The sequence below is a fragment of the Berghia stephanieae genome, chromosome 11, assembly GCF_034508935.2.
Source record: "Berghia stephanieae isolate SIO BIC M18660-M18661 chromosome 11, UCSD_Bste_1.3, whole genome shotgun sequence".
Lineage (NCBI taxonomy): Eukaryota > Metazoa > Mollusca > Gastropoda > Nudibranchia > Aeolidiidae > Berghia > Berghia stephanieae.
The window spans coordinates 20,076,047-20,099,904 of record NC_088370.1 but is presented as its reverse complement, the minus strand read 5'-3'; the positions used below and the strand labels follow the sequence as shown (position 1 = coordinate 20,099,904).

General features: G+C 36.4%; 1 protein-coding gene across 2 annotated transcripts in view; it reads right to left on the bottom strand.

Moving 5' to 3' along the window:
* LOC144957053 (double-stranded RNA-binding protein Staufen homolog) overlaps positions 1 to 23,858 on the bottom strand; it is a 39,651-nt gene that overhangs the window by 4,328 nt on the left and 11,465 nt on the right. Inside the window, exons 2-14 of one of the 2 annotated variants that reach the window (XM_078888002.1) lie at positions 17,773 to 17,873; positions 16,703 to 16,912; positions 15,177 to 15,850; positions 10,293 to 10,415; positions 9,152 to 9,371; positions 5,277 to 5,415; positions 4,026 to 4,282; positions 3,382 to 3,461; positions 2,767 to 2,991; positions 2,164 to 2,322; positions 1,542 to 1,691; positions 915 to 960; positions 174 to 260 (exon numbers count right to left, since the gene is read on the bottom strand). In XM_078888002.1, coding sequence (XP_078744128.1) covers positions 174 to 260; positions 915 to 960; positions 1,542 to 1,691; positions 2,164 to 2,322; positions 2,767 to 2,991; positions 3,382 to 3,461; positions 4,026 to 4,282; positions 5,277 to 5,415; positions 9,152 to 9,371; positions 10,293 to 10,415; positions 15,177 to 15,850; positions 16,703 to 16,912; positions 17,773 to 17,830 — 2,428 coding nt within the window. In that variant the 5' untranslated portion in view covers positions 17,831 to 17,873. The remainder of the gene's footprint in view (positions 1 to 173; positions 261 to 914; positions 961 to 1,541; positions 1,692 to 2,163; positions 2,323 to 2,766; positions 2,992 to 3,381; positions 3,462 to 4,025; positions 4,283 to 5,276; positions 5,416 to 9,151; positions 9,372 to 10,292; positions 10,416 to 15,176; positions 15,851 to 16,702; positions 16,913 to 17,772; positions 17,874 to 23,858) is intronic. The other variant, XM_078888003.1, reaches the window with a different exon arrangement.

The following is a 23,858-nucleotide window of genomic DNA, read 5'->3' as shown; positions in this document are numbered from 1 at the left end:
ACAATTTCGGAAAAGATAATTTTTTTAAAAAAAGGGTAAAGTTTCATAAAGATCAGAGAAAGTTATATTGCTAATTGCAAGTTGAATGAGTTAATATTCTTTTTCTTTTTTAAGAAATGATAAAAATTAAAAATTGAAATTGATAGATGCAGTGTTAATCATCATTTACTCACTTGGGGCAGAAACAACAGTTTTGGGTGGAAGATGCAAAAGTCCTGGTACTTTCTGCTGGTTACCTGTAGTTTTTGTTTCAATTGTGCCTAATGAAGAAACAATAATAATATATTATAAATGCATTATATGACAATGCCATTTCAAAAGTGCTTCCTGATTATCTTGCATTAGTCACTACGAATTATGTTAACTCAAAACATAATTCATATGCTTTCACAACTCTACATTTTTGATACATATAGCTGTACTACTTTGCCTTGTCCTTTAAAATTCAATTAAATAATATAAATATTGATCAATTTGACCAAAGATTGTGCACTTTTGTGGTCCAACTTTTTCTCTGCTTACACTATATGCAAACTATATACTGTATACATACACCATTTTGAGATGACTTGGAGCATAGTTTGCAGTAATCATAAGTTTACATTTATATGTCATTTCCATAAGTAAAGGATTTCAAATATAACTTTTCAAGACACAGCCTACACTTTTGTAATGTAATGTGTTCTGCCCTGGAAGGCTGCAATTCACAGAACTCTTAAAATTATTGCATTTTACGGCTGTATTAAGTGTTATTTCTATATAGGACGAATTTCATTTCATATTCAGAGGATTTCTCACAACTTTGTGCAGCTTTTTGATGATGATGAGATTTTTAAAAAACACACAAAAAATTTTTAATCAAAAAAAAAAAAAAAAAATTAATAAATTTGACACTTCATGAATCAGTAGCTCACCTTTCGCACAGTTTTCACTGAAAGTCACTTTCTTTTCACCGTTACCCTAAAAAAAAATACACAAAAAACCACCATGTTAATTCTCTGCAACAGACGAAACACCATAACAAATTAGCTGAAAAAATTAAGATTTTATACCATACTTCACAAATAACGCATACATTTTAATTTTCAAAAAGAATGCTTTATCAACTGGTGGGTACTTTTCAAATATAATCGTCTCCAATTATTAAATTAAAACTATGGCTTGGTTTATAACATATTTAAGCAGAAAAAAGGGCATACAACAGAAACACCTAACCTACTGATCATTCTAAAAATTTGAAGTTTTCGAGTCACTATCATTTAATCTATAAATAAATGATTTGACCTCAGAAGCGTTAAAAAACAATTTAATCATCACAAGCCATAATGATCTAAAAATGCTTATGTGAATATGTACAAATTTATAACTGTGAATTTTTCTTAGATGGACATGAGTCTGTATAATTTAGGATTTGTGACAAAGCATCTAATTCTTATACTAACCAATCAAAAATAAATCATTTAGCATTAATTTCTAAAAATTGGGAAATCCATGTGTTCAATACTGTTAACACTGTAATCACTAATAATATTGTTACTTACTTCAATAGAATGCTGTTTGAAAGAGGACTTGGCAGGCTGAGGAGTAGGTTTGTTGTAGCCCAGGAGCTCTAACATGGCCTCTGCAGCAGCTCTCTTGGCCAATTTTTTGTTGGGGCCTGATCCAGTGCATGTCTTACCCAATACCTCAATCTGAGAGAGACATTAAAAAAAAAAAAAAGTAAATTTTTCTTATTCTTCTTCGTCTTGTGGAAACCTCCAATATTGTTGAGGATCACCCCACAGTTTGTAGGGTATTACATTTTTATCACCTTTCCATAATAATTTCAACGATGAGATCTGTATTAAGTTTAAATGGAAAACAAGAGCATTTCAGCCATGTTTTAAACTCAGGAATGATTTATCTTTTTTTTAGAGGCAATTAAGTCACTTTTAGATCTTGTAAATAAATATTATTCTTTAAATATTTTTGAACATTGGTAAAGAGGGAAAAAAGTTGAAATGAATTATAAGACAAACATAATCTGATGTGCATATCTTTGAAAACAAACTTGATTCTAGCACAAACTCATCTAAGAGCAGTTTTGTAAAGAAAAACTGGGAAGAAAGGATTAGTTCAAAACAGTTCATACTGTAAAGACCAGCTTATCTAGTGAAAATTTACCTGCATGATAAATTCCTTCCTGCACGAGACACCAGTCTCTGCAACAAGGCTGTACACGGGCTCCTTCTTTTTCTGTGCACACATAATCTGGATAAGTCTTGAAATTGGATTCACACCACTTCCATAATTTGGATCAGCTTTTTGTTGCTGGATATCAGCCTGAAAGTGAATATAACAAATTTAAACCAGAGTCCATTTCACTAAGGGAAATGAAACCCAATTTAATCTTTACCTGACCCAAACCAATAAAATGTATTTTAAAAGTGTTATCACCTGAATGTCTCCTTTAATTTAAGGAGTTAATGCATAAGATACTTGCATCAGAAAAAAAGATAAGAATCAAATCTCATTAGATCTGCAACTCTTACTGATGCAGTTGATAAAGGACAAAAGTAAACAACAACAAAAAAACAAACAAACAACCCCCCCCCCCACCCCCCCAAAAAACAAACAAACAAACAAACAAACCAGGAAATATGAGTGGAATACAATACTTGAGCTCAATTTACATATATATACGTTTTTTATTGGAACTTGTTTTGTTTTGTTTTTAAGGGTTTTACAGCACTTGCAACACATTAAAAAGTTGAGAATATATCATACCTTGATGCCAATGCTGCGTTTCTTTTTGAACACCTGGGCTCTTGGTTTACGTGGTACCGTACTCAGAGGCAAAGGTGCCAACTCCTTGAATTTCTCATACATTTCCTCTGCAGCAATCTTCTTGGACGACTTCTTGCTATTGCCCTCTCCTTCAGTCACCATGTCACCAACGGTACACCGAGTTACAAAGGTTTTCATGTGTGGTGGACCAGATTCCCGAATAACCTACAAAGGATTTTCAGAAAGGAATCACATATACAAATTGTGTCTGTAGATAGATAGATATAGATATAGATAGATAGAGAGAGAGAGAGAGAGAGAGAGAGAGAGAGAGAGAGAGAGAGAGAGAGAGAGAGAGAGAGAGAGAGAGAGAGAGAGAGAGAGAGAGAGAGATGACAGATGCAATCTATTAAATCATGACTTTGAAAAGAAGAAATATCACACATAACTGAAAGAGGTATACATAAATATATTACACATCAACCAGGAATTGGTAAAAATAAATAAAATACTAGATATATATCAGTTCATATCAATGAAGTTAAAGTAGATCTGCAATAAAACTATGACATTCTTTCATCAAAGGAGAGGCAGAAAAAAAAAAGTTTAACTCACCTCAAAATTTACAGTAAGTTTTCTACGAAAAGCTATTTCATGGACTGAAGTAACTCTTGACTTCAATTCATCATCTTCATCTGAAAAACAAAATTGGCAAAGTCTGTTAACAAAAAAGAAAAGAAAAAAAACCAGGCAAATGTGAAACTATGTAAATCATTCAACTAGTTGGCCTCGACCTTCCCCTACCCAGTATAATATTGAGTTACACTGAATAATATAACACTGTGTTGATTGTGGGTAAGACACTTTTCAAACGATCAGACCAGCAGACTATGGCAATGACAAGTATAGAATGAATCCTATTGGGGGAAAAAAAAAAAAAAAAAAAAAAAAAGATAAAACAGGTGATTTTTACTGTTTGAAGTGGAATTATGAAACAATAGAGATGCCCTACACAAATCATCATACATTCGAGGAAAGCGTGCTGGAGTGTATGTAAATATTTCTTAATAAAATATCTCCAGTCTTGGTGGCAAAACCTGATCTCAACATCATTTGTGTGGTGACAAACCTACCGCTCTTGAGCGGTGAAAAACTTGTAGCAAAAATCATCCTATTTTCTCGCCAAGTGCTTCCTTATTTTTAGTTCAGCAATATCAAGACAAATAACATGAATGTAAAAAAAAAACATAAAAACATACTACTGTTTGTTTCCTCTACAACTGGTGGCGGCTCTTCTACTTTCTCCTTGTGTGGAAGATTCTTCAGCACTTTCAAAGCCTTGATGGCAGCATTGTGACGAGCTGCTTGCCTGGTGGGACCATCACCGATAAACTCCCTATGGCCGACGCGCAATGAGACATAGAATGCTCTACTCATCCGAGGGTAGTGGTATCTCATGGGCCAGTAACCCCTTGCAAATCTTGGATCACGACAAGCCCTTAGATAATGATAATACCTGTACATTGAAAAATCAAACAAATGCATACCATCCAAAAATTCAAAATGACATACCACATGAAATGTGATGACAGTATTAGAATTATTAGATGATTGAGTCAAGGTAAAAAAAAAAAGCTTAAAAATTTAATATAATAACAAATTAATAAAAAGATAGTAACATTTTAAAAAAATCAACAGCTATAATTATCAATAATTGTACAGACTCATGGACCAAAAGTCAACATGTCACTTCATTTTTTTTTTTTTTAAACTTCAAAATGGAGCAGAATTTTTAATATTTTCAAAAAAAAAAAAGCATTCATAAATTATTCATGAGCATGATGGAATAGCTAATAAATAGCGTTAATATCTTAACTCATGGGAGGAATCAACTTACAGAAAGTGGGAATGTCATTTCAAGACCTAACCCATCAAATGTGTCAAAATCAAAGAAAACTCTACAATTCCAATGACTGAGCCCAATCTTTTTCTTCTCAATCTCATCTTTTTCTATTCCTCAGTAAATTTTCATATGCATTGTGGACACCAAACTATGTAATTTCATACTGGTTTGTAGGTCTCTTATTTACTGAAGAATAGAAATCCCTTTCAACCATTCCATTTCTAATTGGATTCAGTAGTTTGATGTCACGCCACCCAGCAATGGCAGCCATCTTGGTTCTAAACAAAGAAAATCATTACTTTTTATTCTTCATGCTGGCTAGAACTTTTCATATGCCTTGTGATCAGAATGTGTAAAAGTCAAAACATGATCAAATTTATGGTTTTTCCCCCCCTCTGGATACGCTTTTATGCTCGCTGGGGAAATATTTCATACTGGCGTGCGCCATTGTTCCGATAGTTTAGAGCCAGTGTTACTAAGGTACCATGCGTCATTAGGAAGGAAGTGACGTTACGACTGTTGAAGAGTATTATGATCATAATCCTTCAAATTAGGTGATGGGACGGGGACAGGACCAATAGATTGTAGATCATAACTATTCACTTACCTTGGTCCGTACATGGCCCTGGGGTCCATGCCAGGTGGATAGTAAGGAGGCTGCTGTGGCTCTATAGCTTTGTAAGTAGCTGACTCTCCTCTTTTCATAGCTAATCCATTGAGCTCAACGGTAGGAGTTAACTTGCCATCTACAAAATTTTACATAATACTTAATCATGCAACTGTACTAAATATACTGATATATAAGACAAACTATAAACTATGAAGTTTCAAATTCCCTAGCTTATATTTTGAATGCTAGCATAGTGAAAGGCAAGTTATTTTTGACAAAGTTAGACCGTTGTATACATGCTTCATCTTCAGTTAATCATCAAAACAAGTTCATCTTTTTGGACGAGGACTACGATCTGATTGTGAAAATGTATGTATTTTGCTTAGATCAATTAATTTTGGAGATAAGGAATATGTTAACATTTATGGAATTCAATTACTGTTATTCATACTGATGTGGATGCTTGGGACAACTGGAACTAAAATTATTGATGTATGTCCTAAGCAATGGACAAACACAGACAAAAAAACCCCACAAAAAAACAACAAAAATATATATATTTTTAAAAATAATTTTTTTTTGATTTACATCACTCATAAGATTTTAACGCACTTCTGTAGCCTTTCACAAAAATGTTGTAGAATATTTATAAAACAACTTCAAAAAATCACCCCCACCCCCCTCCTTACCAGGGGTGAAATTGACTGGTCACTAAAAAGGAGGAAATTTGTAAGCGCTTAGATCAAGAACCATCCATGCAAAAATAACCTATAAATTTAAATTTCATTAAAAGTTATTGTGATGCAATCCAAAATGTGTCTCCCAGCAATTTCTGACATCACTCGAAGGAATCTCAAAAACTGAAAGTGTAATTATAACATGGTGGTTGTAGTAATGGTAGTGGTAGGGATAATGATGTGGTGGTGATTGTAAGAGTTGTGGTGAGGATGATGATGTGATGATGGTTGTAGTAGTAGTGGTAGTCGCCACATACATCTCTCGTATTCACAGATTCACTAATGTCCACATCCCATTGTTTCAAGTTGACCAGAGACGCCAACTTAAAATTTGGCTCACGTAAATTTCAGAAACGATTCCGAACAATTCCAATGCTTAAACAGGAATTTCTGCAAACAAAATATAATCTATTGAGATCTATAATCATCCTAATACCCCTTGTTTCAAATCAAGTAAAGTTCCAAAACCAATTTATGACGTATAAAATATTAAAATGAATGGTAGGTGTGGTGGTAATAATGATATAATGGTGGCTGTTGTAGTGGTGGCAGTAATGATAATGTATGTGGTTGTGGTGGTTGCAGAAGTGGTGGTGGTGATATTGTGTTGGAGGAGGTTGTAGTAGTGGTGGTAAGGATGTGGTAGTGATTGTTGTTTTAATGGTGATAGTGTTGTGATGATGTCGTAGTGGCGGTGGCAATGATGATGATGATGTGGTGGAGGTGGTTGCAGAAATGGTGGTGCTTCATGAAATGATGGTGTGGCGATGGTGATGGTTGTAGTAGTGGCAGTGATGATGATTATGATGATGGTGATGATGATAGCGGCGCTTGCAACACATTAAGGTCATATCAGCGCCAGTAATAAGGAAGAAAATGGGATAGCAAAAAGTTCTAGAATTACAATTAAAGCACCCAAGAAAAAGCAAGACACAGGGGAACGGAACAAAAAGGCATCAGATGTAGATTCCAAGAGCATACCACAAATGTACTTAGTTTGAGATCACCTATAAGTCTCATCCGGGCACAAAGAGGAATACACTCAAATGCTTACATTATACATTCAAAATAACAAATATAATAATACATAACAGAGAGATGATTTACAAGGAAAAAAAAATCATCTCCCAAAACAATAACTATGCATTTGACTGTTTCCCTCCCAGCCAGGACTCTGTGCATTTGACTGTTTCCCTTCCAGTTAGGACTCTGGCCAGGGCCAGGAAAAAACCAAGTAATCTCATTCCAAGACAAAGACAGAAATCATGTTGGAAAACAGATATAAAGGGATAGAAGACATCGTATGTACCCCCTTGGCCACTATGGGACGTCATGAACCCCACCCGGGTGTGTGTGTGTGTGTGTGTGTGTGTGTGAGAGAGAGAGAGAGAGAGAGAGAGAGAGAGAGAGAGAGAGAGAGAGAGAGAGAGAGAGAGAGAGAGAGAGAGAGAGAGAGATATATATATATCTCAAAGTGAATGTAGGATGAGTACAGAAAAATTAAAGTGAAAAATTAACGAGACTTAAGAACTGAGGGAACTTTATTGATTTTTGTGTGCACGTGTATATGTTTGTAGGTCATTTCAGCGGCACTTAAAATATATATGGGGCTGTAAAAAAATATAGATTTAAGTAAGATCAAAAGCACTGGAGAAAAAGTGACTGGTTCAAATAAGGCTCACAAACGAACGCCAAGATCAAACTATCAATGTAGTTAGTTTGAGGTCACCTAAAAGTCTCACCAAGACACAAGCAAAGAATCCTTATGAGAGAAATACAAAATATAGAACAACAAATCTAACGTCACACAAAAGAGAGATGATATACGAGGACAAACATATCAGCTCCCAAAAACGACTATACATTTAATTGTTTCCCTCCGTGCCAATGAATCCGGCCAGGAAAAGGATCAAGCCAAGACAAAGGCAGAAAGCAATTCGGATCCCTGCAAGTCAAAAGATCCCACCAGGAAGATGATGTGATAGTGGTGCTTGCACTAGACGTGGTACTGATTACAATGAGGGCAGTGATGATGTGGTTGTGGAGATGGTGTTACTGATGATGATGTGATAGTTGCTGTCGTAGTGGTGGTAGTTGTGGTAGAGATGGTGATGATGTCATGATGGTTCAGTGGTGAGAATGACTGGTCACAAAAATGGAGTTCAAGACCTATCTATGCGACGATAGCGTATAAATTTGAATTACATTAAAACTGAGATGCAATCAATAAAAATGTGTCTCGCAATAATTTCTGACACCACTTGGAGGAATTTCAAAAGTTGAGAGTGTAATTACAACATATTGTAGTAGTAGTAAGAAAAGATGGCGGTAGGGATGATGATGTGATGGTGGTTGTAGTAGGGTCGTGATAGGGATGATGATATGGTGGTTGTAGCTGTAGAGGTGTTGGGAATGATGGTGTGGTGTTGGGAATGATGGTGTGGTGGTGGTTGTAATAGTTGTGGTAGGGATGATGTGGGGTGGTTGTAGTAGTGATAGTTGGGATGATGTGGTGGTGGAGGATATATTTGTATTGGTAGTAGGAATGATGATGTGGTGGTGGTTGTTGTAGTAGTGGTGGTAGGGATGATGATGTGATGGTAGTTGTACTAGTAGTGGTAGTGGTGGTAGGGATGATGATGTAGTGGTGGTGGTTGTAGGTAGTAGTAGTGGTGGTGGTAGGGATGACGATGTGGTGGTGGTTGTAGTAGTAATGGTGATAGGAAGGATGATGTGATGGTTTTTGTAGGTGGTGGTTGTAAAAGTAGTGGTGATAGGGATGTTGATGTAGTGGTTGTGGTGAGCGGAGATAAAACACCATTTAGGCGGAAATCTGCCTTTAAGCGGAAGATTCTCAGCCCTGCAAATGTATCATCAAGATCATTCACATCACACATCTTTTAAAAAATTGTATTAAATCCACGAAAATCGTATCCGCGTATTCAGGGTCCAAAAATCGTACTGGTTGGCAGGTCTGAAAATGTCACATCTTAAAGCATAGAATTAGAATTATTTTAATTAGTCATGAAAGAAAAGTAAAAACCATATTTACGAAAAAATATTACATCGAAATAAAACAGAACAATCATTAAAATGATAACAATAAAAGCATAGTGAATGACTTTTGATAACTACCTTCAGTAAGACTGAGGTCCCGTTTTGCACGCCAAGCTTTTCTCTCAGGAGGGGAGTTATACTTGGTGTCCTTCATTGCCATAACAGCGGCTGCCGCCTGTGCTTTTCGGATACTGGCTCCAGAAGATGAGTACTCTTCAGTGCCAAGAAGTAGCTTGACAAAGAATGTCTTCTTGTGGGCAGGCCCTTGTTCATCTAACAATGTGTATTTTATCTCTATCTGCATTCAATAAAATCAATATGAAAATAAAAATTAAGTAAAATATTTAAAAGAAAAGTAAACAATCTTAAATTTAACTAATTAAATTATCAAGGAAGGAAAGTTAAGATAATGAAGAATCTGATTACATCAATCTTTGTCATATAATTACATTTTCTTGGAACCATGTCTTTAATAAAGAAATAAAATTATCAGCTATATTTTTCATTGAATCTCTTGAAAAATTTGGACACAACTCACATAGAAATAACTCCAATTTCTATTGCTGTTTACCATGTGGTAGTAGCTCCTCCTCACTTCATTCTCCTGACCAAGGTGGCCGTAGAGGAGACATGACTTGGCAATAGCTAGAGCTATTCAAACAACTAATTTTTAAAAACTTAAAGTGAGTTTTATGCTGCAACATCACTAATAAATGTGCTGCTCAAAGTGCTTTACAAGGGACCCCTAGCCAATCACATTTTAACTTCTATAACAAGCCTGTAAGTAGAAAATACATTTTTTTTCTGACTAGACAATGCTGTTTCCAGCCAGATACTCCTTAATAACTGAAGATGATTAGAGAATGTGAGTATATAACTTTTTCAAAGAACTCAACTTTACGCAGTTCCCAGAACACCATAACCACAAGTCCATAAAGCCGAATAATTAACTTAGAATTTTCCAAGCTTTCAAAATTCAATAACCTCAAAAGTTCATCTAAATAGTAAAAATGACAAAGAACTGAACAAGTGTGTGTGAAAGGTACCAGACAAGCAAGAAAGAAAAATACAAGAAAAAAAAAAAAACATCCCAAAATATCAGACGACCTACACACTTGTTCAGTTCTTTATCTTACACCAGTACCTGCTCCTTAATTTCTTAATTTAATATTTAAAAAAAAAAAAAAAAAAAGAAAAAAGAAAAAAAAAAAAGACAAACCTTATTAAACCTTGCTAATTCCTGTACCAAAGTCATTGGGGTTTTTTCTTTTGTGTTTGCCAATTCCTTGTTCTCAGTTGCACTATCCGATTTGTCTGTAACATTTTGCTCATTTTTTTGTTCCTGGATTAAAAAGTAAAAATTGTAAATTAATTAATTATAACACATAAACAAGATAATTGGCCGGATACTGTCAACGAAGAGGCAAAATATATATTCACACATGCACAAAGTTTGACATTCCCTGACCGAGCAGTGTGGTTCAGCAGTACAATCTGTGCTTCGTATCCAAAAGGTACAGAGTTTGAATACCCGCCATGCTGTGTGATCTTGAGCAAATCACCTCACCCTAGCCCAGTTTTAGGTCATTCCAGTTTTCCCTTTGAATAGGCCCTGAAGACAAATTTCCACCATGTTTAATTATTTTTGTTTTAAAGGGTTTTATGGCGTTTGCAACACATTTAATAATGCACATTTATATTGCGTAACCTATACCCCCTGGTTGGAGGCTCTGGGCGCGCAAAAAATTGAGCTCTTATAAAGCGCAATATCCACTGAACGTGCTCAAAGCACTTTACAAGGGATCCCTGACCATCAGCAACACGAAACATGTAGAACGAGACATGACGCCTGTTAGGCGATATTATTATATTTCAGCATCAGTAAAAAGGAAGAAAATGATTATAGATTTACAATTAAAACAGCCAAGAAAAAGTATGACAAAGTGGAATGGTAAAAAATAGGGAAAATATTGCAGATTCAAAGAGCATACGGTCATTATAATTATCCTTAGTTTGAGATCACCTTTAAGTCTAATCCACACACAAGCACAGGATCCCACTAAGAGGAACTCACTCAAATGTGTACATTATACATTGAAAACAACACACACAGACGTGCCTAACCCCAATTTCAAATTTCAGGGACATTTTAGAAATAAAACCTCAAATTTCAGCTGATGAGGATGATGATTGTGGTGGTTTTGGTGGTGGTAGTGAAGCTGATGTTGAATGTGATGACGGCCATTGTTTGGTGGAGTGAGTATTCTTTTTTTCTGAATAGATTTTAAGTGTGCTATATACCAGTGATCCATCAGGTGTGTACATTTGTAAAAGTTCAGTGACACACCAAATAGTCAATACGATTTAATATGGAAGACTTACAATCTGTGGCCACTGAATTCATTAAGGCCAATAAAGTTGTTTACATGTTATTGTGACATTTGGACTAATTGAGCGATGGACTGGGCCGATAAGATTGTTTACATAATAATGTGAAACTTGAGTGTGCCGTAGAGTGAAAAAAAAAAAAAAAACAACAAAAAAAAAAAAACAACACATTTTCTATTTTGCTCAGTTCAAATACAGACATATAAAAAACCACACGCAGCAACACATGTCGAGTAGGGAATTGCATGTAAAGCAGCTTATCAAAGTACGCAATACTGGGACATTGTTTTGCAGTCAATGTAACCCTTTCCATCACTAACCAACATTCGCCAATGACACTGCGATATGTTATATATTCAGCTGACACAACTGTTGGGACATGTAATGGTCTCTCAATGTTGTTTGTTAACAAGCAAATGTCAAGCACGTCTGCCCAGATTGAAATGTGTTGCACGACTAACCCAAACAGACAATGAATTTAAGTGCAGTCTTACCTAAGTAATTATGAGGTTATGATTAAAACATAATTCATATTTTGATAGGGAATTGAGACTTACATGACAAAGCAACGCCATATCATATGTTGTAGTGGTGGTAGGGATGATGATGTGGTGGTAGTAATGATGATGGTTGTGGTAGTATTGGTGGATTGGATAAAAGGCAGGCCTACCGTTCTTTCAAATTTCAGGGACATTTTATGGATAAAACCTTAAATTTCAGGAACAATATGTTGCACTATGGTAATGTCTTAAAAGACAGTCAAAAGTCTGATATCAAGAAAATAATATGGTTGCAATGGTGCTAGAGGTTTTTATATGTATGTGTAGTTACTAATCTGCTTGCATCAAAAAGGGTATCCTCACTCACTGTTTTTCAAAATTATATGGTTTGTTGATGACTGATGAGTTGATGGTGAGGGTGATGATGTGGCGGCGATGATGGTGGTAGGGAAGATGATTTTGTAGTTGTAGTTGTTATGGTACGGATGATGAGTTGTAATAGTGTGGTGGTAGAGAAGATGAGTTGTAGTAATGGTGATAGGAATGATGATGTGGCAGTAATTGTAGTATTAGTTGTGGTAGGGATGATGATGTGGTGGTGGTAATTGTAGTAGTTGTGGTAGGATGATGACATGCTGGTAGCTGTTGTAGCAGTGGTGGTAGCGATGATGATGTGACTGTAAGTAGTCGTGATAGTGGAGATGATGATGTGGTGGTAGGGATGATGATGTGGTGTCAGTTGCTGTAGTAGTGGTGGTAGGGATGATGACATGGAGTTAGTTGTAATATTGGTGGTAGGAATCTGATGTAGTAGCTGTAGTAGGAAAGATGATGAAGTGGAAGTTCTGGGTGTATTGATAGTAAGGATGATAATGTGGTGGTGTTAGTTGTAGTAGTGGTGGTGGTAGGGAAGATGATGTGGTAGTAGCTGTATTGTGGTAGGGATGATTCTGTGGTGATAGTATATTGGTCGATTTTTTAAATTTCCGGGACAAAAAGTAAATTTCCGTATTTTCCGGGACAGCCATTATTGTTTTACAACTTTCGGGGATGGTAGGCATGCTCGCCTATGGGATGAATAAAGGGAATTTTTTTAGTTTTTAGTTTAATATTCATTAATATATAAATACGCCTGCACCATCAAGAAACATCTGATATCCAGATAAGTTAGATGAACAGATTTCTTCTTCTTTATTTACACTATAGTCCCGAAAACTTTAAGAGATCAAAGCACCTAATTTGGGAGAAAATCCAAATCCACCTCAAATCTATTTAATGCTAGCTAACCAATTAAACAAACAATGAGAGGATGGGTAAAAATCTCGACATGATCTGCAGACATTGGGCATCACATGCACTAACTGTCCAGTGGTTGTTCAATGTGTGCATCTGACAATAACCGAGTACACACAAATAGAAATTATTTCTTCATTAAATAACCTGCAAATACTAATATTAAAAGAAAGAAAAAGAAAGGTGGGGGGGGGGGGGGGGAAGAGAGAGAGAGAGAGAGAGAGAGAGAGAGGAGAGAGAGAGAGAGAGAGAGAGAGAGAGAGAGAGAGAGAGAGAGAGAGAGAGAGAGAGAGAGAGAGAGAGAGAGACCTGCCAACCTTCCCAGGATGAAAAGTGTATTCCATGACCCTAAAAAGTGTATTTTGTTCGCACATGTGGAAAAAAAATTGCGCACGATACAAAAATTTATATAAAAGCTAACATCAATCCCAAATCAAAATAAACTCTGATCTTCATCATTCAAGCAATCTCTAGTGATTACAAAATTATCGATTTATCGAGAAACCAGAACTTAATGGCCATTTAAAATTAGCATAAGGCTCAGAAATTGCAATATCAAAGGAAATTGCTTTTGAAACACTCAAAGAAATGACCAAAAGACCCTTAACATGTTGGTAGTATTGATGCTGGTGTCAATGGAAGAAGTGTTGGTTGTTGTAGCGATGGTGCTCCAGTGGTGGTGGTGGTGGTGATGATGATGAAGCTGTGGTGGCGGTGGTGGTAGAAGTGATGTAGTGGTGGTTGTGGCAGTGACAATGCTGTGATGGCAGTTGTAGAAGTGATGATGTCATGATGATGATGGTAAGAGATGCTGATGAAGTTGTGATGGTGATATCTGCTAGCCCAGTACATCAGTTATGAGAAAGTTTTGAGATAAAATATCTGGGAGAGTGGTCTTCAATTCAATAGATGACAATTTGCAACAGTAGCAAGATATTTTCCATATGTTATCTAATGATCCATTATCTCTCTCTCCCTTGTTTTTTTTTTTTTTTGAGCATTCACTACTACTACTACTCATACTACTACTACTATTACTTCTATATACTACTAATACTATTACTTTGGTCAAATGATGGGAAATTCGCAAAGTATGTAATATGAGACAAGTTAAATACTTCTAAAAAATTCATTTTGAACCAAATACCGTTCTCAAGACTCGTACAAAATAATAAAGAAAAAAAAAAGATCATTATAAATTTTATAAATCAAAATAGAGTAATTTAGTTATTATAAATGGAAATAACCCATTTATGTTTAAGTTAAATAGCAATACAGTTTTTAATTGAAGGCTTCATAGTCAAAGATGTTGGTTCAATTAAATTTTCACTTAGAATTTTCTATTTAATAAGTGGCAAAAGTTTAAATGTGGTCTGAGACTATTTAAAGTATAAAACAAGCTTATATGCATAATTCTATGCAAATCCTCAAAAATGTATGAGAAAAATATAGGTGAAAACTGGCATCATATAAGCAACTGAAATGATAACTATAGTATTAAATGTGATGCATCATTCATTCAGAAACACTGGTGTATCAACAGTTGGTGTACGACACGTGTGTATCATCAATGCATCAAATGTATCATCAACATCATTCATATCTTTTAAAAAATCGTATTAAATCCACTAAAATCGTATCCGCGTATTCAGGGTCCAAAAATCGTACTAAAATACGATTAATAGTACTGGTTGGCAGGTCTGGAGAGAGAGAGAGAGAGAGAGAGAGAGAGAAAGAAAGAGAGAGAGAAAGAGAGAGAGAGAGAGAGAGAGAGAGAGAGAGAGAGAGAGAGAGAGAGAGAGAGAGAGAGAGAGAGAGAGAGAGAGAGAGAGAAAGAAAATAAAAAGAAGAAAAGATATCTGTCGAATGTCTGGTTCTCATTTCACCGAAGAATAAACAGGATGAAGGCTGTTGATAGTTACCTCCGTTTTTATGTCATCTGTTATCTCATTTTCGTCCTTGATAGCTGCTTTATCACCAGCACCACTTTCTGTCACAGGAATCACAGGGTCTTTAGATGGGATCACAGAAGGTTCTGAAACAACAGGCTCTTTAGCCACGAGTCTATGGTTAGGTCCGTGGTTCAACGAATTTGTATTTTGTAAAATACGTCTTGGCTGTTGAATCCTATCAAACTTTGGCTGTTGTTGTTGTTGTTGCTGCTGCTGTTGATGCATATTCCGTTGTTGGACAACATATGGTTGTTGCCTTTGTTGCTGTTGTTGTTGCTGATGTTGTTGATGTAATGTAGCCTTCATCTGGGAATGCTGGGGTACTGGTTGTTGTTGTTGCTGTTGTTGTTGTTGGGGTTGATTATTTTGATGTTGTAGGTTGTACTGGTGTGACTGTTGCATCATGTGATGAGTCATTTGCTTTTGATTCTGCAACTGTTGCTGGTGTTGGTTCTGCACATTGGATTGATACGATTGGTGTTGCTGTTGTTGCTGCTGCTGCTGCTGCTGCTGATGTTGCTGCTGCAGAGTTGTCTGGTATTGATGGTGGTGTTGCTGGTTGAACTGATGGCCTGGTGTTTCATTGTGTTGATGCATATTCATCTGATTGTTGTCCACATTGAGACTTGAGTGTAGGTTTGGGCCTGTTAAAAATAGTAAATAAATAAATTGATTATTTTAAAGACTGACCCCTCTGTTTTGTAGTTTATAGGAGTTTTACGACACTTTAAGGTCATTTCAGTGCCAGCAAAACAGGAGGTGTAGATTAGGAAATTGTAGATTTGAAGTTAAAAGCACCAAAAAAAAAAAAAAAAAAAAAAAAAAAGGAACACAAAGGGGACTGGTTCAAATAAAGAACAGAAGATATCAAAAGCAATCTACCAATGTGCCCATTTTGATGCTGCCTACAATTCCTATCTAGACATAAGAAAACGACCCCATTAAATGTTCACAAAGTACAATAAATACAAAAAAAAAGTAAAAACCATATAAGCTCATATAATAACAGAGAGATGATTTACATTTATTAAAAATATCTCTAAAAAAAGAAACAATTCATTTGACTGCTTCCCTCTCATTATATAAAGAAAGGAAAAACAGATATAGGGGGGTGGAAGACACAGGAAAAGTTACTCCACCCACCATGGAGGATCACCCCACCAAGGACCCTGGCTATCCAGAAAAAAAAGAAAAGTAGAGAAGCAATATTCTAAGTTGTAAATATCTTCAAAGGATGTTTTAACTTTTTCATAAACATACCCATTTTTCTTAAATTGTGACTTCACTAACAGATAGCAAACAACTGCAAATTTTAATTTAAAAAAACAACAAAACAACAAAACAAACCCTGTAATGAACATTAGAAGTATTTCCCTTCCCCCCCCCCCCCCCCCCTCACCAAAATCTGGTAATGGAATCGACATGTTAGCCTACTATACACTATTCTGCAAATAAAAAAGACATTAGGTCGTCATTATTTTTCGAAAAGTCCTTACCAGTTATAGGTGGGTATGCACTCCCGTTTAGAGTTGACATGCTTGGAGAATACTGGCGCGAGGATATGTCAGATGGTTTTTGTTGTGAGGAATAACCACCCATCATATGTGGTTGCTGTTGCTGTTGTGGATGCTGGTGTTGGTGCTGTTGCTGTTGCAGGTGAGAGAGCTGTGACATGTTTTGGTACATCGGCTGTGACGTTGCCAAACCTAATTCAATTAAAGGAGATCAAATCACAAAAGATTAAGACAAAAATTAATTAAACAAATAAAAATAATAAAAATCAATAATCAGGGAAAATACTTCACCAACAAGCATATAAAAAAGGTTTGATAAAACTGTTCTTAAAACTGTCACAAAAGCATTAAGAGAATGATATGAAAGTGGCATTCGTTGGTTAGCTAGAGGCAGCAGAAATAGATATTCCCATGAATTGAACAAATTCAGTGCCCAGTTTTGTAATTAGTATAAATACAAATAAAAAGCAGCCTTTTGTGCAACATTTCCTCCATTTCACTTACCATGGCCGACACAGACAGGCCCATGATACACATAAACGTGAATGATAATAAATGGTATCAAACAATTAATTGGGATACTTTTACAATAAAAATAAAATTCCCTTTATTCATCCCATCTGGGAAATTTAACTTTAGGGACTATTCCAAGGGAAGACTGGAATAAGCATCAGCTGCAGCGTAGCTTGCTAACTCAGTTAGGGTGAGGTGACTTGCTCAACGCTGAACAGCTCAGTGAGTATTCAAACTCGATACCTTTCACATACAAAGCAAAGACCATATCACCGAGCCATGCTTCCCCTTTGTGAATATTATCAATAAACTAAGCTTAGACCTGATAAGATTTATCTTGTTCAGAAAAAATAAGAAAACTATTTTAACCAATAGCTTTTGTCAAGATAAACTAAAATGACAATGTTGTTACTTTAGTGATGTATAAATCTGGCAATCAGGATTGAGATAAGGATGTTTGATATATGCCAGCTTTGGCAAATGTTTAGCTCATGATGATAGAGGAACCAATTCCACTATTAAAGGATATATGCACTTACCTCTCTGATTTGAGCCAGCCATGGAATTAATGACCGAATGTGGTTGCTGGTTATTCATTGCATTGAGCTCTAAAAGTACCTGTCTTGTCAAGAAGGAGAATCTAGGGAAATGAGTAAATACAGTAAAGATGTGTGATTATTCCAAGATATGTCTGAATTTGTATATATCTATTTTATTACATTTCACCCCATTTATAAAAATTTGATTTAAATATTTTAAATTTATGAAAACAAAGTTCTAACAATTGGAAGTCAATAGCGAAGAAGCCCTTTGATAAAATAAAAAGCCTGAAAATATTTCTCGCAAGGACCATCTATATATGAAAATATTTTGTGCAAAGCCTCTCTTCATGAAATGGTATGACCCTGAAATCATAGAAAAGGATACTTATCCGTCTAACTTCCTCTCAACTGTTGATTTTAAATGACCAATATTTCATCTTAAAATTAAAAAAAAAATAAAAATTAACCACCATTACCGACCACGTCAGTAAGAAGATTTAAAAATGCCAGCTGTTTGGCTTTAACCTGAAAAAGGGCATTCTTGCAATAAACATATACTCAAATTTATTTAATGGTATGGAAACCAGGATAAAATCCTGGAATTGAATATCATGATGTTATCGGGAAATGCTGATACCAGAGCTGCCAACCCCATCTGATGAGAATGTGTACAATGGGACCTCAAAATGGGGGGAGATTTCATAAAAATGGGTACAATCCTGAAATCGACTGAAACTAACCATTGTGAAAGTAAGAGGCCTAAAAGTAAAAGCTTGAAACGGACTTCCGGGTTAAAGATGAATATTCGATTTCATGATATCGGACTAAAACAATAGGAGCGAGTTCACTATAGAATAATAGAGCAATGAATTGGTATAGAGTACAAATTTGAATGATCCAGCAAGCTAAAGATAACAGTGATACGAGCATCCGTTATATTACAACTAAAGAAAACTGAAGTGACTCCGTACACTGAAAATGGGTACAATCTTGGGTGAAATGCGTACAAGCGTACAATCGCTGAAAATGCGTACAATTCCGCATTTATTGCAGTAGGTTGGGAGCTCTGACTGATACATGGATGGATAGAGAAAGACACAGAGGAGATGGGCAGGCACATTTTAATGTGATCCGATCTGATGGTTGGGGTTTGAAAAAATGCAGTGGCTATTTTTAGTCCCGTAGAGATGGTTCTAAAATTTGTCAAAATGTGTCCAATTGGTTTGTGAACGTCCTCTTGTCTGTAAGGGGATTCAAACCCACTCTCACATGAGAAGGCAAAAGCACAAATTATATGCAATAAAAATGACAGTGCCGTAAAAATCGCTAAGAGAATTGTCTTTACATTAATTGTTTGTTAACTTAAGCTTTTGATCCAAACGTCTAAATTTCGGGAGAAATAATATGTGGAGCTTTATGGATACTGCAAAAAGACACGTTTACATACATCTATAATCTTAAATAACTATAACTGTGAACAGAACTGCATCAGCGCCGTAAAAATAGCCATCAGAACCGTCTTTACGGGGCTGTCAAAATAGCTCCGAGAACCATCTTTACGGGACTGTAAAAATAGCCCTGAGAACCGTCTTTACGGGATTATACTGTAAAAATAAGCACTGCGTTAAAAATAAATAAATAAATTTGATAACTCAGCCTATCTGTTCCTCTACGACAAACGACTCCAGAGTTATTAATGTGTTGAATATTTCAGTCAATTCAGAGACGCCAACTTTAAATTTGGCTCACAGGAGTTTCAGACACCACTCGTGGGAATTTCAATGCCGAGAGAGGAATTTCCGCACGAAAGAAAAAGGAATTGGAATGATATGGTGTTTACATATTGTATAGTTCTAACTGATTAGAATTATATTATGATACATAAACACATTGCCAAATACAATCCCAAAGTTTCCTTATTTCAAATGAAGGAAAGCGCCAAAACCTAATGGTAGAGATTGTAGTACTGGTGGTTGTGAGGATGATGTGGTGTTGGTGGTTGTAGTAATAATGGTAGTGATGATGAAGATGTGATAGTGGTTGTTGTTCGTGGTAGTGATGATGATATGGTGGTGGTGGTTGAAGTAGTAGTAGTAATGATAATGTGGTGGTGGTAGTGATGATGTGGTGGTGGTTGTAGTAGTAGTAGTAGTGGTAATGATGATGTGGTGGTTGTAGTGGTAGTGATGATGTGGTGGTGGTGGTTGTAGTAGTAGAGGTAGTGATGATGATGTTGTAGTGGTTGTAGTAGTAGTAGTAGTGGTAGTAGTCGTAGTAGTAGTAGTAGTAGTAGTGATGACGATGTGGTTGTGGTGGCTGTAGTAGTAGTGGTGGTAGTGAAGATGTGGTGGTGGTGCTTGCAGTAGTAGTGGTAGCGATGATGATGTGGTGGTGCTGTAGTAGTGGTGGTAGTGATGATGATGTGGTGGTGATGTAGGTTGTAGTAGTGGTGGTAGTGATGATGATGTGGTGGTGGTTGTAGTAGTGGTGGAGTGATGATGATGAGGTGGTGATGGTGCTTGTAGTACAAATGGTAGTGATGATGATGTTGTAGTGGTGGTTGTTGTAATAGTGGTGGTAGTGATGATGATGTGGTGATGGTTGTAGTAGTATTAGTGGTAGTGATGATGATGTGGTGGTGGTGGTTGTAGTAGTAGTGGTAATGATGATGTGGTGGTGGTGGTGGTGGTATTGTAGTAGTAGTGGTAGTGATGGTGTGGTGGTGGTGGTGGTTGCAGTAGTAGTGGTAATTGCAGTGATGATGCTGTGGTGGTGGTGGTTGCAGTAGTAGTGGTAGTTGCAGTGATGATGATGTGGTGGTGGTGGTTGCAGTAGTAGTGGTAGTGATGATGTGGTGGTGGTGGTGGTTGTAGTAGTAGCAGTAATGATGATGTGGTTGTGGTGGTTGTAGTAGTAGTGGTAGTAATGATGTGGTGGTGGTTGTAGTGGTAGTGATGATGATGATGTGGTGATGGTTGTAGTAGCAGAGGTCGTGATGATGATGTAGTAGTGGTGGTTGTAGTCGTGGTGGTAGAGATGATAATGTGGTGCTGGTTGTGGTAGTAGTGGTAGTGATGATGTGGCGGATGTGGTGTAGTAGTAGTGGTGGTGATGATAATGTGGTGGTGGTGGTATTGTAGTAGTAGTGGTAGTGATGATGTGGTGGTGGTGGTTGTAGTAGTGGTGGTAGAGATGATAATGTGGTGCTGGTTGTGGTAGTAGTGGTAGTGATGATGATGTGGCGGATGTGGTGTAGTAGTAGTAGTGGTGATGATAATGTGGTGGTGGTGGTATTGTAGTAGTAGCAGTAATGATGATGTGGTTGTGGTTGTTGTAGTAGTAGTGGTAGTGATGATGTGGTGGTGGTGGTGGTTGTTGTAGTAGCAGTAATGATGATGTGGTTGTGGTGGTTGTAGTAGTAGTGGTAATGATGATGTGGTGGTGGTGGTTGTAGTAGTAGTGGTAATGACGATGTAGTGGTGGTGGTGGTTGTAGTAGTAGAGGTCGTGATGATGACGTGGTAGTTGTGGTTGTAGTAATAGTGGTAGTGATGATGTGATGCTGGTGGTTGTAGTAGTGGTGGTAGAGATGATAATGTGGTGATGGTTGTGGTAGTAGTGGTAGTGATGATGATGTGGCGGATGTGGTGTAGTAGTAGTGGTGATGATGTGGTGGTGGTGGTTGTAGTAGTAGTGGTAGTGATGATGATGTGGTGGTGGTGATTGTAATGGTGATGGTAGTTGTGGTGGTGGTAGTGATGATGATGTGGTGGTTGCAGTAGTAGTTGTGGTAGTACTGATGATGTGGTGGTGGTTGCAGTAGTAGTGGTAGTGATGATGGTTGTAATACTAGTGGCAATGATAATGATGTGGTAGTTGGAAAGGGGGGGGGGGGGGGGGGGGGGGGGGGGGTATCCTTGGAACAAATTGACCTCACCGGAATTTGCCCAGAGCCCAGAATTTTTTGCTCCAGAGCGGAGTTTTTTCCGGTGAAACCGGAGTTTTGGCATCACTGGTCAATTGTACAGAAGGAATCTGTGATCTCTCTTGCTGCCTCCCAACCAGCATCTCGTGGTGATTGATAAGTTAGGGTTTACAGTACAATTGGACCACTTGGTGTAGTCACTAAATTTGCATTGCTGCAAGTAGGGAGTTTAATAGAAATTCTAAACGCACCTCACACACTTGAAACCAATGTCATATGAAAGAGCTGGCAACACAGATTACAAAACAGTCTGAAATTTGTTTCTATCTTGATTAGAAATGGAGTTACGGCAGTTCACAGTCTGAAATTTCAGACCGATTTTTTACCCCACAATTACCATTGCAAAGTTGTGACCGAAAACGCGTGATGTTAATAAAATGGTTAAAACAGTCAATATGGAGTTCTTATCATATATTGTATACCAAAATATTCGTCTTATCGAGGACAATGCATTTACATCAATACAGAGGAAGATAAACATTTCAAATTAACACATTATTACATAATATGACGCAAATGTTACATAATCAAAAACTCGGCTAGACGTAAGAAAGAATTTGCTCTATCGCTTTTCGATTTATCCCCAATATCTCACTGAAACAATTGCAAATAATTACCCTCTTTTAATTAATACATAGAGAATAAAAAAGGGTTTGAGAGTATTTAAATGAAAAGATATAAACATGTTGTGTAATGACATAATCAGTTTATTTTTACTTATGGCAATTTAATTGCATATAAATAAAATGGTAGATTGAAAAAGTTCAAATAAATTGAAACAGATTCCCTATTATAATTAGAAGGAAAGTTCTGGCTTTTAATACTTTAAAACATTCTGCTGAACCACTTTGGGTTTATTGCTATTACATCATTTGAACTGACAATTAATAAAATTTTATCCCCCCCCCCCCTCTCTCAATGTATGGGGGTGTCAAAACTCATAGAACTTCTTACCATAATAATTATTAAGGCTAAAGCCTTTAAAATATGGATACAAATGATAAACATATCTAAACATATGGGAAAGAAACTTGATGACTTGATGGCAAAGTAAAATAAAATTAAATTAAAGCAATTGGTATTTTTAAATTATCGATATTATTAATATCGGATTTCACAAAGAGAAGAAATATACGAACTTTTAAAACAAAAACTATAAAATGCCTATAAATAAAGTTGGAAAGTTTGTAGCCTATTCAAAATAAAAACATAGTAAATAATAGTACTGAAAATATTATGGACTAAATTTAACATAATACATAACTAAATTTAAAATATCGATATGAATATCGATATCGCCCGGCAGCCATGAAGAGAAGATAATGTAAACAAGGCATTTCGGCGCAGAGTTAAAAGGTGTCTGCGCATCGATATAGAGCCCTGAAATTTGGCATGAATAAAGTTTAGATGTTATTCTAAAAACAAGCGTTTAAATTTTAAAAACACACGCGGTAAATAAAAAAGTAAATGCATTTGAAAATTGCCAAATTTTAACTTCATATAACTTCTGGAATTATTAATGGATTTTTCCTTAATTGGCACCATTTTAAAGGAAATTGAAAGACGAAAATAATGATACCAAAATATCTGCGATATTCCTCTTTATAACGAAGTTATGCATCTTTAATTGAATCCCCCAAAACGCGAACGGCAATTTCCAGTCACAACTTTCCTACGGGCGAGTTGGGTCAAAATTTGACTGCCACTGCTGCTGCTCACTAAACTGCCTACTGCAAGTAGGTTAGGCCAAATTAGCCTGAAATCCACTTCCAACAAACTCAAAATGGAGTGTCTACACGTACACGGTAACTTTAGGCAATTTAGTGAGCAGCAACAGTAGGAGTCAAATTGTGACCCAACTTGCCCATAAGAAAGTTATGACTGGAAATTGACGATTGCTTTTACGGTTACCACTTTTACTAGAGAGGTGCGCCGGTGTTACCAATACTTAGCTTCTATACCAGGACAAATCATTCGTTTGGACAGAAAAATAAATAAAAAACTTACCGCTTACCGTCAAAAGCAGTTTAGATTTGAAGATACATTTGTTTTCTATCAAAAAACATTCGGTACTAGACAATCCTTGATGAATTTCAAAA